A 14,910-nucleotide genomic window follows, 5' to 3' on the forward strand; every position below is an offset into this window, starting at 1 on the left:
CGGTCTCTGGCTGGGCCACTCAAGGACATTCAGAGACTTGTCCCGAAGCCTCTCCTGCGTTGTCTTGGCTGTGTGCTTAGTGTGGTTGTCCTATTGGAAGGTGGACCACCCCAGTCTGAGGTCCTGAGCTCTCTGGAACAGGTTGTCATCAAGGATCTCTCTGTACTTTGCCTCGATCCTGACTAGTCTACCAGTCCCTGCCGCTGAAAACCATCCCCACAGCATGATGCTGCCACCACCATGCTTGACCGTAGGGATGGTGTCAGGTTTCCTCCAGACGTGATGCTTGGCATTCAGGCCAAAGAGTTCCATCTTAGTTTCATCAAACCAGATAATCTTGTTTCGCATGGTCTGAGAATCATTTTGGCAAACTCCAAGCGAGCTGTCATGTGCCTTTTACTGACGAAAGGCTTCCGTCTGGCCACTCTACCATAAAGGCCTGATGGATGGAGTACTGCAGAGATGGTTGTCCTTCTGGAAAGTTCTCCTATCTCCACAGAGGAACTCTAGAGCTCTGTCAGAGTGACCATCGGGTTCTTGGTTACCTCCCTGACCAAGGCCCTTCTCCCCTGATTGCTCAGTTTGGAACCCCCTTCTTCCATTTAAGAATGATGGAGGCCACTGTGTTCTTGGGGACCTTCAATGCTGCAGACATGTTTTGGTACCCTTCCCCAGATCTGTGCCTCGACAAAATCCTGTCTCGGAGCTCTACGGACAATTCCTTCAACCTCATGGCTTGGTTTTTGCTCTGACATGCATTGTCAATTGTGGGACCTTATATAGACAGGTGTGTGCCTTTCCAAATCATGTCCAATCAATTGAATTTACCACAGGTTATCTCCAATCAAGTTGTAGAAACATCTCAAGGATGATCAATGGAAGCAGGATGCACCTGAGCTGAATTTAAAGTCTAATAGCAAAGGGTCTGAATACTTAGGTAAATAAGGTATCTTTTAGTTATTAATAAATTAGCAAACATTTCTAAAAACCTGTTTTTGCTTTGTCATTATGGGGTATTGTGTGTAGATTGCTGAGGATTTTTTATTTATTTAATCCATTTTAGAATAAGGCTGTAACGTAACAAAATGTGTAAAAAGTCAATGGGTCTGAATACTTCCGAAGGTACTGTACCTGTCCAAAACTGTAATCATTAACGCAACTTTTGGATTACCAAAACTCAGTAATGTAATCTGACTACTTTCAGGTTAGTGTGTCATCATATTGGTCTCTGATTTGTGGTCAGTGTCATCATATTGGTCTCTGATTTGTGGTCAGACTCACTTAAGGTGGAACAAACTTAAACTTGCGCCTTTTGTCAATGGTAAATTGAATGCCATTGAGAACACAAAGGTGTCATAACGTATTTTCCTTTACAATTATCCTTTCTGAATTTAAAAGTAATCCAAGAAGTAATTGAGTTTTCCAAAAGTATTTTTGCTGGTAACGTAACTGATTTTAGTTTTTTGTAATCAGATTACATTCAAATGATTACATGTAATAAGTAACAGGAACCAAGCACGAGCGAGGAAAGGGTCATGAGCTCATGAGAGTTAGATTGTGACGGCTCTCGTTGGTGGTAGGAAGAGTAGACCAAAGTGCAGCGTGGAAAGTGTTCATGATTCTTTTATTCACAAAACACTAAAACAAAATACCAAAAGGCGAAAACGAAAGTGCACAGTTCTGTCAGGCACAGACACGAAACAGAAAACAAGATCCCACAAAAACCCAAAAGGAAAATGACAACTTATATATGATCCCCAATCAGAGACAACGATCGACAGCTGCCTCTGATTGGGAACAACACTCGGCCAAACACAAAGAAATAGAAAACATAGACTTTCCCACCCGAGTCACACCCTGACCTAACCAAACATAGAGAATAATAAGTATCTCTAAGGTCAGGGCGTGACATACAGTGAGGGGAAAAAAGTATTTGATCCCCTGCTGATTTTGTACGTTTGTCCACTGACAAAGAAATGATCAGTCTATAATTTTAATGGTAGGTTTATTTGAACAGTGAGAGACAGAATAACAACAAAAAAATCCAGAAAAACGCATGTCAAAAATGTTATAAATTGATTTGCATTTTAATGAGGGTAATAAGTATTTGACCCCTCTGCAAGACATGACTTAGTACTTGGTGGCAAATCCCTTGTTGGCAATCACAGAGGTCAGACGTTTCTTGTAGTTGGCCACCAGGTTTGCACACATCTCAGGAGGGATTTTGTCCCACTCCTCTTTGCAGATCTTCTCCAAGTCATTAAGGTTTCGAGGCTAACGTATGGCAACTCGAACCTTCAGCTCCCTCCACAGATTTTCTATGGGATTAAGGTCTGGAGACTGGCTAGGCCACTCCAGGACCTTAATGTGCTTCTGAATGGTAAATTAGGGTTACAGAGCTACCAAGCTTGCTAGGATAGAACAGGCCCGGCTGCAACTTCAATTTGCAGTGAAGTGAGAGGTGTGAAAGCCCTTGGCAACATAAAATCACAACTTCCCCCACCCAAATGCAGAGGCCTCGGTGCCCCGTGGCTTCTTTACACCCCTTTGCAGAGACTATCATAGTACAGTTCCCCTCAAATTAAAAATGACTCCAGAGACACTATCTGCGGACTGCTACAAGACTGGGAACATAAGCAGCTTCATTTTCCACACATACAATCCCCTGGCATGGCACACTGCTATAAGAGCACACTACCCCTCTGTCAAGAGAGAGGGTATTTGCCCAGGGTGGGTGGAAAATCAGACGAGGACCCTGAGACTGAGACAGCCTATGTCAATTTGTACAAGGTTGGAACAGCGGTGGTGTAGGGAAGCTTCAAAGACTTCCAACAGGACTTCTACAGAATCAAAGACATGGCACAGCAGGAGAAGCTCTCTCTTGGTGACGACTCCCAAACTCCAAGGAAGTCGTTCCACTTTTTGAAGAACCCTGAAAGACATTGCCCACAACCCCAGCACCTCACACAGCAGAAATGGAGCAACGGACAACCCACCTAGAGCAGCGAGAAAACAAAAATAGAACTATTTGACACACTGGAAAGAATCAACCCAAAAAACTGAGCATATTGGAATGCTATCTGGCCCTAAACAGAGAGTACACAGTGGTGGGATTCCTGACCGCTGTGACGAGAGAGAGAGAGAGAGAGAGAGAGAGAGAGAGAGAGAGAGAGAGAGAGAGAGAGAGAGAGAGAGAGAGAGAGAGACTGGCGTTTTGGTATTGCGGCATTGCTTGGTCAGTGGAATCTTTGCTTTAGGTTAAATTAACATGATTTTGAATGTGATTTTTCTTCCATGCACCTCTGTTGCAGCTCTGTTTGAGTACACTGGGTTTGGAGAGTTTGAGTTTCCTTAGCCAAAGGGGCGGTCTGCGTTTTTAAGAAGCCAGCCAAGTTGAAAGAATTTGTAGAGTTGTTTTCCCTGTTGTGTTCAAGCTGCGTAAGGAATGCTGCTGTTACTCTATGACCCAATAATGAATTAGTATGCTCTGTTACGCACCACATAAACATGATTAATAATTTATGAATAAAAGACATATGACCAATCACATTTTCAAAACCAAGGGTTATGCTAAACACACACTGTTCTCCCCATTGAAAAGACAAAAATGGAGCTCCACTAAAAAAATGTCCATATTAAATATAATTGTATTCAGATTGTGCTAGGTGTGCATTACATGAGTCATGATGAATTGATGAGTATTAATTACCTATAAGTGTTTCAGAATCTATGTGCTCAGCCTGGCCTGTGGGTTGGCCTGCTGTGTATTTGAATCTGAATCCCCTCCTACAAAAATGGTAGTCCAAAGTCCCGCCCAAACCAGAGAACACATGGAATGTCTACCTAACATCCTCTTTTTGAACATAAACAAAAGCCTACATCCATGGGAGATAGTGTTTCCAGAAAGTCCCAGAAAGTCACATCAAATGAACTCAGAAGCTCTCCTTCCTTATCTCAGCAGAGTAGAGAATGACCTGTGCTGGAAATGTTTCATGTTTGTGCTTTTCTAATACGAAATGTCTGTGTTCTATTCATGTGCTTTTCTAATAACCGTTTTCTGTGTTCATGCAAGTGCCTGACTGAACGAATCCTCATTATCAGTAGCTGCAATTTGGCAGTACGCCCAGACCTTTGTTTTGAGAACGAAAGATATCTCAGTTTCAAGGTCTCAGCTTAGAGAGAAGAAGCCTCGTGAGGTATTGGTCTGTCAAATGTCATGAACCAGTATTGGTCGGTCACATGAATGAAACAAAATGGTAATGATGAATGAATGATGCTAAATCATGCAAATATAACTTGTCTGTGTACAGCCGTATATAAGACAACTGCTGAGCTCCTAACAGATGTTCACGATGGTGCATTGAGTTGGAACCTCTCCAGTGCACTGGCAATAAACAATGATTAATTTAAGATTGACTTCTAGTGTCCCTGTGTAAAATGATTTTCACACATACCCCTAGTAATTATTTCAGGGAAAGTGATGTGCTTCCATACATAGATTTTAGCTAAGACCTCAGACGTAACCATTAACAAGTAAGTCATTGTTTTTAAATTGCCTTTTTGGTGGCATTGCCCTTTCCCCATTCATTCTGACAGACCAAATAATCAGTTAGGTTGATTGTGAGGCTTATCTCGTGGGATGAATGACTGAGCTGGTCTCAAAATATGCATACATGAGGTTGGTGGCTCTTTAATTGGGGAGAACGGGCTTGTGGTAATAGCTGGAGCGGAATGGTGGGCTGGTATGAAATCCATCAAACACATGGTTTCCATGTGTTTGATCCCATTCCATTTACTCTGTTCCAGCCGTTATTATGAGCCATCAGCCCCTCAGCGGCCTCCACTGAAATATGCTTCCTAACTGCTGACAGCTCATCAAATCAAAGTTTATTGATCACGTACACAGTTTAGCAGAAATTCTTATTTTACTATTCTGAACAAAAATCTAAACGCAACATGCAAAAATGTCAAAGATTTTACTGAGTTACAGGTCATATAAAGAAATCAGTCAATTGAAATAAATTGCATTTTATCGATAGCAATTTGAATGCACAGAGATACCGTGACTAGACCCTGAGGCCCACTGTCGTGCCATTCATCTGCCGCCATCACCTCATGTTTCAGCATGATAATGCCCATGTTGCAAGGATCTATACACAATTCCTGGAAGCTGAAAATGTCCCAGTTCTTCCATGGCCAGCATACTCACCAGACATGTCACCCATTGAGCATGTTTGGGAATGCTCTGGATTGACGAGTACGACAGCGTGTTCCAGTTCTCACCAATATCCAGCAACTTCGCACAGCCATTGAAGAGGAGTGGGACAACATTCCGCAGGCCACAATCAACAGGAGATGTGCCACGCTGCATGAGGCAAATGGTGGTCACATCAGATAATGACTGGTTTTCTGATCCCGCCCCTACCTTTATTTTGAAGGTGCTGTATCTGTGACCAACAGATGCATATTTGTATACCCAGTCAGGTGAAATCCATAGATTAGGGCCTAATGAATTTATTTCAATTGACTGATTTCTTTAAATAAACTTCAATTCAGTAAAATCTTTAAATTGTAGAAGCGGTGCTCCTAGTGGCCGGAGACTTTAATGCTGGCAAACTTTTACCTCAACGTCCATTTTACCTCATTTTTACCAGCATGTCACATGTGCAACCAGAGGGAAAAAAACTCTAGACAAACTTTACTCCGCACACAGAGACACGTACAAAGTTCTCCCTCATCCTCCATTTGACAAATCTGACCATAATTCTATCCTCCTGATTCCTGCTTACAAGCAAAAACTAAAGCACGAAGTACCAGTGACTCACTCAATACGGATGTGGTCAGATGTCTTCACTGACATTTTCAACCTCTCCCTGACCGAGTCTGTAATACCTACATGTTTCAAGCAGACCACCATAGTCCCTGTGTCCAAGAAGCCAAGGTGACTACCGCCCCGATGCACGCACGTCTGTAGCCATGAAGTGCATTGAAAGGCCAACACCAACATCCCGTAAACCCTAGACCCACTCCAATTCGCATACCGCCCCAACAGATCCACAGATGTCGCAATCTCAATTGCACTCCATACAGCCCTTCCAACCAAAAAGAAACACCTACGTGAGAATAGTGTTCATTGACTACAGCTCAGAGTTCAACTCCATAGTGCCCACAAAGCTCATCACTAAGCTAAGGACCCTGGGACTAAACACCTCCCCCCAGCAACTGGATCCAAGCGGTACTGATGCATCAAGTCTGGAACCAACATGACCATAAACAGCTTTTATCTCCAAGCCATAAGACTCCTAAATAGTTAGTCCAGGTAGTTATTGGTTAACTATTTATCTGTATTGGCCCTTTTTGCACTAACTCTTGTGACTCATCCCATATTCTACTGCTTGCTGTTTATTATCTATCCTGTTTATTTTTCAATAATTCAATTTTTTTCTCTCTGCACTGTTGGGATGGGCACGTAAATATGCATTACATGGTTAATCTACACCTGTTGTTTACAAAACACTTTCCCTGTCTGCCACTACTCACCTTCTCTCCAATGGAGCAACTCTCTCCCACCCGGCAATCCAATGCAAATCAATAGTACCCACATTTGCATTTTAGATACTTTATGATGACTTGGACATGATTTGGCAGGAACATGAAAAGAGGTACCTTACATGAAAACATAATCATAGTCAGTGGTGGAAAAAGTACCCAATTGTCATACTTGAGTAAAAATCAAGATACTTTATTTTTTCTCAAGATACCTTAAGAGAAAATGACTCAAGTGAAATCACCCAGTAAAATACTACTTGAGTTATAGTCTAAAGGTATTTGGTTTTAAATATGCTTGTATCAGAAGTAAATGTAATTGCTAAAATATACTTAAGCATTAAAAGTATAAATAATTTCACGTTCCTTATATTAAGCAAACCAGACAACACAATTATCTTGTTTTTATTTTATTTACAGATAGCCAGGGGCACACTCAAACATAATTTACAAATTAACTATGTGTGTTTAGTGAGTCCACCAGATCAGAGGCAGTAGGGATGTCCAGGGATGTTCTCTTGATAAGTGTGTGATTTGGACCATTTTCCTGTCCTGCTAAGCATTAGAAATGTAACGAGTACTTTTGGGTGTCAGAGAAAATGTATGGAGTAGAAAGTACTGTATATTATTTTGTTTAGGAATGTAGTGTAGTAAAAGTAAAAGTTGTACAAAATATATAAATAATAAATTACTTACCCGCAAAAACTACTTAAGTAGTACTTTAAAGTATTTTAACTTTAAGTACTTTACACCACTGATCATAGTGAGGATATTAATAGTGAGATGTGCAATGCCATTTTGTTCCAATATTTGATTTATTTAAAAACAACATTTCATGAAATAACTAAAAAAGTGAAAACGTAATTGTTTGTTTGCCTAAGCATGACCATCATCCACATATCAATTGTTTTACCAAACTTTTTTTGTGTCAGCCATTGGACATTGTTTTTAGTGGGGGGGCTAGTTACCCCACGTTGCTAAGAGTGATTTGTACAGCAGTAGATATATTAGAGTGGGTTATGTCAAGAATCTAGTATATAAATAAATATATGGTGTGTATAAACAGTGTAACTAAAACCCAATGTATGGTAGTAGAAATATTGCAATGAACTATGCCAAGAATACAGTACTAAAATACGTAGAACAAAACCCCATGGCAAAATGGATAGAATTGCAGGGAACTAGCTTCTGGACCAGAGTACGGAATATAAATAATATGTATGTGAATGGTGTGTATAGACAGTATAGAACGTATGTGAATATAAAAGGTGTGTACAGCAGTAGTTATCTAAGATGACTTATGACTACAGTAGAATACACTATATACATATTAAGTGGGTAAAACAGTATGTAAACATTATTAAAGTGACCAGTCTCAAAGGCACAGGGTAGAGTACCGGTAAGCTAGTGACAGTGTCTAAGGTTCAGGGCAGTGTACTGGGCAGAGGCCGGCTAGTGATGACTGTTTAACAGTCTGATGGCTTGGAGATAGAAGCTGTTCATCAGTCTCTCATGCCCAGCTTTGATGCACTTGTACTTTCTCTGCCTTCTAGATGGTAACGGGGTGAACAGGCTGTGGCTCGGGTGGCTGAGGTCCTTGATTATCTACTTGGCCTTCCTGTGACACTTTGTTTGTAATTACAGGTAGATAACAGTTTAAAAATCCAATATGAATTTCCGTGACCTACAAAGCAGTGCATTCCAAATAGGATAATCTAAGGGTTGTGTGTGTTTGAGGATAAATGATATGTGCACTGGCATGCAAGTATCACACAAATTGAAGAAAACTGTTTTTTTGATCAATTACTTCAGGATATATCTATAGATGGGCAGATGAGGATTTCTTTCAATCCTTAATACAAAGATTTGTCTGGACATACGTATCGATCTCTACGTGGTGACACTAATGATTTTTCTAGTCATGTTGTTTGAGATCATTTATATGAATACTACTCATAACCTACATTGGCAGCCAGCCAATAACCTACATTGACAAAGAAGACACATCAAATGTGAATCATTATGTCCTGCTAATGTAGTCTATAGTCTACATACAACATAATCCATTTCATGTGGAAGTGGAACTGTTAATGACAACGTGCTGCAGCCCTATTTTCTTGAGCGCAGTTGATTTTGGCGGAAGAAGACACGTCCTCTACGGGTGGATGAGTACGCTGGAACGAAAACAAAACGGAGTCGAGCCCGTGGAGGCGGTACTTAGTCTAGCGCCATCAGTAAACTCATGTCAGTAGTAGGCTGTTCAGCCGTTAGACACTTGGCTGGAAGAAGGGAATACATGACAGAAAAAAACCATCTCTGCCTATTTCTGTTGCAACAGTCGTTGGTTTTATGGGGGAAAAAATATGCGACCTTCAAGACTTATAAGAACGTGATGGGGAAAGGAATACTTTTTTTTAAAGAACATTGTAACTCGACGTCCATTGGAGGAAACCAGTTACTGTCTTTAGGCTTACTACTAGCTCTGTGTTTTATCAGATGAACGTTAGCTTTTCATGGAGCATGTTCTGTATTATTAGCCTACCTGTACAGGTCTAATGTCTTAGTTAAAGACATTTAGCTGTAGGTAGGTAAGCTGCCTTGATGGGCACAGGCTAGATGATATTCAAGGTTTTTCAAAAAATGTAAGTCCTTCTCAAGGAGGGTAACGTTAAGACATGTTTATCTAGGGTAGCAGATAGGTTAATTGTGGATGAATTTTATTTTCAGCAAAACCCGACGTCATTGACTTGTTTTCTTTATCGGCAAAATTTGTGTCTGTTTAATTAAATCAACCACATGAGCGGCGTCTAAATTAAGGACGCGTTCAGAGGGGTGAAAGGCGACGCGGAGAAAATTCCCCGACAAGGAGAAAATACAGTTTAATTCAAATTCTCTGGAATTGTCGCTGTCCAACACAAGGAAATGGAAAGTGAGGTTTTTACGCCATTGTTGGAACAATTTCTGCTCACGCCTTTGGTCGCCTGGGTAAGGCACCCTAATTAACCATTCTATGGGAATTTGAGCATAGCAATTAAGCAGGGTATCCAACATACATGCCCTGTTTAACAAGTGATTTGGTTTTGCTGACAGGTTTGGTGTGTATTGTCATATTTTTCAGGTTAAGGCGGCTGGGCATTCATCAGGAAACGATGGCACCAAACTATCGGAATACATTGAATTGTTGGATGGCATTTATTTAAACGAGATCATGCTTGAGATGTAAGTAGTAGCCTGTCTGTCATTTATCGGTGCTCTAGGTCTTTCACATGAATGAATGAATGAATGAATGAATGAATGAATGGCCACGCATGCTTCTGATCCATTGGCCACTATCATCAAGTTTCGCCCTGCACTGTAGGTTACAGTGGATTCATGACACAAATTCAGGACAAAAAAAATGTTAAATGAATTCCACAGACACATTTCGCTAGTGAAATATGTCAGCCATCGATGCAACTGGATTAGGTGGTCTAATCAGAATGAGTTGTAGGTATTTTGAAGATCGTTTCACCTCGAGTTCTGTATTGATGGCGGAGTCTGCAGCAGGTCATCTTCCACTCGAGCAGTCAGTCACTGAAAAATTTCAGAATGTGAATTGTCATCTGCAGCCTACTGAAGACTCCCTCTCCCTGGCGCTTGCTCCTCTTGCCTGCTAGAATAATACAGAGGGTGGCTATTCTACCTCACTCACCCAGCCTACCCCCTGAGGAGGAGTAGAAATGAGGAATCCGTCAATCTCTGCCATGACCACTGACACGCACTATACAAAAGAAGGCGGTTTCCACCCATGCTTTTGTCTGGGCTAGGTTTGCATTATAAGGTAGCCTATGTCAGTTTTGGCCTATTTATCCTGTATGAGTAGAATGACCCCTAACCAAGTTATTTATTATGGGGCATTATCACTCTGGATTCAAAATCAGAAGGCAGACATCAAATAAATTCCTTTTTTGTTATGGCCGAGCACTTTCTTCTCACACTATGAGCTTGTTACTTCTCACACGTTCTATTAACGTTCTATTAAGGTCTAAGCTCTACTGGCCCAGAGCATCAGTTATCTCACAGTTTCCTGGTACTAGCTGTGCTCATGCTGCCTTGACAACACTGTAATCAGCTCTCAAATCTTACTAGGTTGCCAATGACTTTGCAAACTCTACTCAGGTCTGTTTTGACAAAGTTGGTGTTGTATTCATATCCATTACTCCAGTCATACCGGTAGGCTTCGTTTACAATTGCCAATATAATCAGTCAAAGCCTAATATTTGGAATTGTTGATTCTCATCCCAAGAGCAGTTTTAATGAACTGTAGTTTAGCTGTCCTTGTCTGGCTGGCAGGGTGTTGGGGCTGGCCAGTCACTTCATCCTAGCTCTTTGTGTGTGTGTGTGTGTGTGTGTAGTCAGTTTTGGGCAGCTGTTGGCACTCGTCTGCCCAGCAAGACTCCCACACAGAAGGCACATTGTCAAAATCTGTTGTGAAGCACGTCTTTGTCTCACTCTCACAGTTTCATCAAGGTTACATGTTCATCTTGCATTGGCTGGTTTAAGATATTCACTGGTAAATATTTACCTTGTGCTGGATGAAGTTATTATTATTCCCCCATGTTTGTCCTTGGTTTATTTGATTCGGCCATATCAAAACACAGGCTTCCAGTTTATTTAGTGAAGTTGTGCAAAAGAGTAGATTTAATGTTAATCATGTCACAGCTCATATGTCTATAAGTTTATTCAACAGGTCATGGCTACCAAGCGTAATGTTGTCTGCAGTGATGCTGAGTTGGTATGCAGAGTGGAGAGCTGCGTTAAGTGATGAAAAGGATGAACTGCCCAGCGGTTTGTAAAGCTGATGGCTTTGCCCAACAATACGCCCTCTCACTGCCCATGTCTGTGTTGAAACTCCTGCAGAGTGCTGTTATTGTGGGCGTAATGGTGGGCGTACATGGTATTGACCTGCCTATGATCAATATAGCCTCATAAAGGGGTGCTCAGTCTTGTCCATTAGAACGATAAATGGATGTCTGATAGATCAAGCAATCCATTTAAAAACGCATGTCTACTAGGCATACAGGCATCATCCTTCTAGCACAGAGCTGTATAGACCTTCAGCTTCGCATGCTTTGAAGTAGAGGGTGTATCATGTACTGCATAAAATGAACATGAAACGAGTTGCAGTGCTTGTTGTACAAATAGTGAGTTTGGCTTACTACCATTTTAATCTTCTCTGGTTGAATACTGTATGTGTGTGGTTCATCATGTGCTGTACACAGATAGGGGCTACAAATGATTTAAGCATCTGTACGTTTATTTTGTAATATCTCTCCAGGGAGGCAGGGAGACTTAAGTTGTCCAGGAAGCCCTGCTGGATTATCTAACGGCTAGTTGGACTCACAGATGGCATGGTGTCACTGTCCTGCCCCTCAGTCACTACTGCCCAGCCAATTAGACCACCTTTCAGCAATATACTGTAGGTCTGTTTTCTTGTGTGGTGCACAGACTGGACAGAAGTGAAATTTCTCTCTTCTCATTGGTCAAAAAACAGGTTATTTTTTTTCTGGTTATACTGGCATACATTACAATGGTTCAGGTCCACAGTTGGAATAAGGTGAATTGCTGCATTTTCAATGTCTGGGATGGTTGACCTCAAGGCCATATTGTAGCACAATTTAGAGCTAAAGCTGTTTTTGAAGCTAGATCTATGTATCAAGGCCAAACTACATCCCCCTCAATTCTGGAAGTGATATTGTTAGTGTGCTATTTTCCACTTCAGTGCTCAAAAACATCACCACAGTCCATGAAACTCAGATGAATGAAACTAATGAGCATGTGACACACGCGTTAATTCCACCTGAAGCCGTGCAGCAGCTGCAGGGAAACCACATGCTCATTGTTCCTGAGCCCCTCCCTCAACACCTCAGTCAGGACAAAAGCACAGACGAGTGCGGCCCACTTCCAACGCGACATGGCCACTTAACGCAGCGGTGCAGCAGCTTAGAGGAAGCTATCTGTTGAAGGACAACAGTTGAATTGTCTTAATCCATATAGGATTAAAATCTCCAGCAGCTCCCCAATTCACACAAACAGTTTTTTAGTTTTTTTCAACTGGAAATAAACGGGTGATGGGACAGCATCACAACCACCACCTCTGCAACACTGCTGAACCGGACACAACACGTCTCCATGCACACTCTCTCCCTGTGTTTTCACAGAGCAGCATGCCTCCTGCTTTTGTTTTCTCTCCTGCTTAGGAAGACGGGCTATAGTTTGGATTCTTGCTGGACGGCTGGTGTGTATTTGTTGAATTTCCCTCAGCTAGGTTATTTTTCCTTGGAGATCAAAGTCTTCAGTCATAGGCTACCACTGACAGCCAGCTAGACAGACAACCCACACCATGCTGCTTGCCCGTTATCTGCCACAGACCAAACATTAATGACCATCCTCCCTGCGTCGCATCTCCCACTCTTCTTGGCCGACATTCCGTTTACCTGCCTGAACCAAGACCTCTCTCCGTGTCTACCTATGGTTGGTGTGAACACAACAGAGCTCGTGGTTCTGTTTTTGAATGGTAATATAAACAGTGGGCATTTTTATTATTATGCCTGATGTCTTGTGCTTCACTCACACGGTCACTAGACTACGGTATTGGAGGATGTTAAACTGGAAAAAAGCCCTGTGAGTCAGACATGCAGGAAGCAGCTGTTGTGACCTCGAAAGGGTACTGCTTTAACAAGGCCGTGCAGAGACTCACAGGAATAGGAACGGCCCTATGGAAATGTACATGAATGCCACAAAGCTCCATACAGAACCAAACTACCCGTTAAAGTACAAGACCACAAAAATAAGGCAGCGGTACAGAACCTACTGCAGCTGTTCCCTCTCCCTGGATATTATAACATGTGTGCTGTCCTGTAGAGCGACTATGTTACAGTAGGTTGCCGTGATACCGGTTCTGGCTTTCAGGAGCTCTGAGCTGACAATGGAAACGATTGGGCAACACTATAGCAGCTCCATGACACACACACACACACACACACACACACACACACACACACACACACACACTGTCATCTTGCCTGCATAGTTCTGAACACTGCCTCACCACAGTGGGACAACTGTAGTCATCATCCACATTCCTCTCTGGTGATTCCCCCAGCTAGCCCTCCATGTGCCTGGGAAGTAATCACTCCTCACCACTAGTGTGTTTAGACTGAGAGGCTCACTGGCTCTGTCCTCTCCTCGTGCTGGGCAGCCGGCCCCTGCTCAACTCTCTGCCCCCGTTGACTTTGATGCCGCATGTCAGAAGTTGGTTATTTCCCAATGCAACGCAGGAGCGCCCTGGGCAGTATTGTGCTCTGCATTGACTATTGACTTATGTTGACTCCCCATTTTCTGAAGCCTATATGATCATCGTGGTACATTATTTGGGTTTTGTCTACCTCACAAAGGGCCCTATTCAGGCGCCTGCAGTCACTAACACTGGGGGTGATGTAGCCCAATGAGGGAGGAGGAATGGAGAAGGCCTCGGTCTAAAAAAAACTGAGCCACGGTGGGATTGGGATTGTGTTTAAGGCACATTGAATTGGCTGTGTGTTTCTGGCTCTGATGTATAGAGAAGTTAGTTACTAAATTAGCATCCTCTTTCCCAGCTCCCTCTGTGCAGCCAATGCTCGGCTTGAAAGGATTACAGCTCCCTCCGTGCTATTTAATTAGGGGTTAAGATGACCCCCCCCACACCCAAAGTGCTCCTCTAGAGGGGCTCTGAGTGAGCGGTGGGGTCATGTGGCCAGTGCCATTCAAAGTAGACCCTGTCTTTCTGATTTGCAAGACTGAGGCGACAGTGTGTGTGTGGGAGCGTAGCTGATCAAAATGGCTATTAACACATCTGCTTTGTACCCGCTTCCCTTCTCGGGATAGTTGCTTTCATAAAAAATCATGAATGTTGTCATTTTATTTAGCGTAGTTCAATGATGGCTCTCTGGTCTAGGCCAGTTTTTCTAGGCCAACTGATAAGTCTTAACAATATAGGGGGTTTCGGGAAGATGCTGGAAACTCTGTTTATTCTATTTTATCAGTTGCTTGGCAACGGGCCTATTTTTCCATTATGAGTATTATGACCGAGGTGCATTTTATCCCTCACTGAGTGTTCTAATTCCATGGAATCCCAATCTAGAACAGAGTTAACGGTGAGGGGAGAAATTGTGCAAGTTAATTTGAAATTAGCCGTGTACACATGAGGTTGTGTTAGGCATGAATGCTAAAAGCTTGGATCACAGATGCAGGTATGTACTCACGCATGTATGGCTGCACGCACATGCTACACACGTAGTAGATCAGTGCAACGCTGCATGGACGCACCATCAGATTGGCTTCAGT

General features: G+C 42.4%; 1 protein-coding gene across 7 annotated transcripts in view; it reads left to right on the plus strand.

Moving 5' to 3' along the window:
* The first annotated feature begins 8,756 nt into the window (after positions 1 to 8,756).
* The window catches only part of LOC106607988 (girdin), a 97,336-nt gene continuing 91,182 nt past the window's right edge, over positions 8,757 to 14,910 (plus strand). For all 7 annotated transcript variants that reach the window (XR_001329355.2, XR_006770591.1, XM_014205542.2 and 4 more), the window contains exons 1-2: positions 8,757 to 9,531; positions 9,665 to 9,765. Coding sequence is in view for 5 of the 7 variants with exons in the window: in XM_014205542.2 (XP_014061017.1) it covers positions 9,469 to 9,531; positions 9,665 to 9,765 (164 nt within the window). In the remaining 2 variants the exon portion in view is untranslated. The remainder of the gene's footprint in view (positions 9,532 to 9,664; positions 9,766 to 14,910) is intronic.

This window comes from Salmo salar, chromosome ssa01 (genome assembly GCF_905237065.1).
Source record: "Salmo salar chromosome ssa01, Ssal_v3.1, whole genome shotgun sequence".
Taxonomy (NCBI): Eukaryota; Metazoa; Chordata; class Actinopteri; order Salmoniformes; family Salmonidae; genus Salmo; species Salmo salar.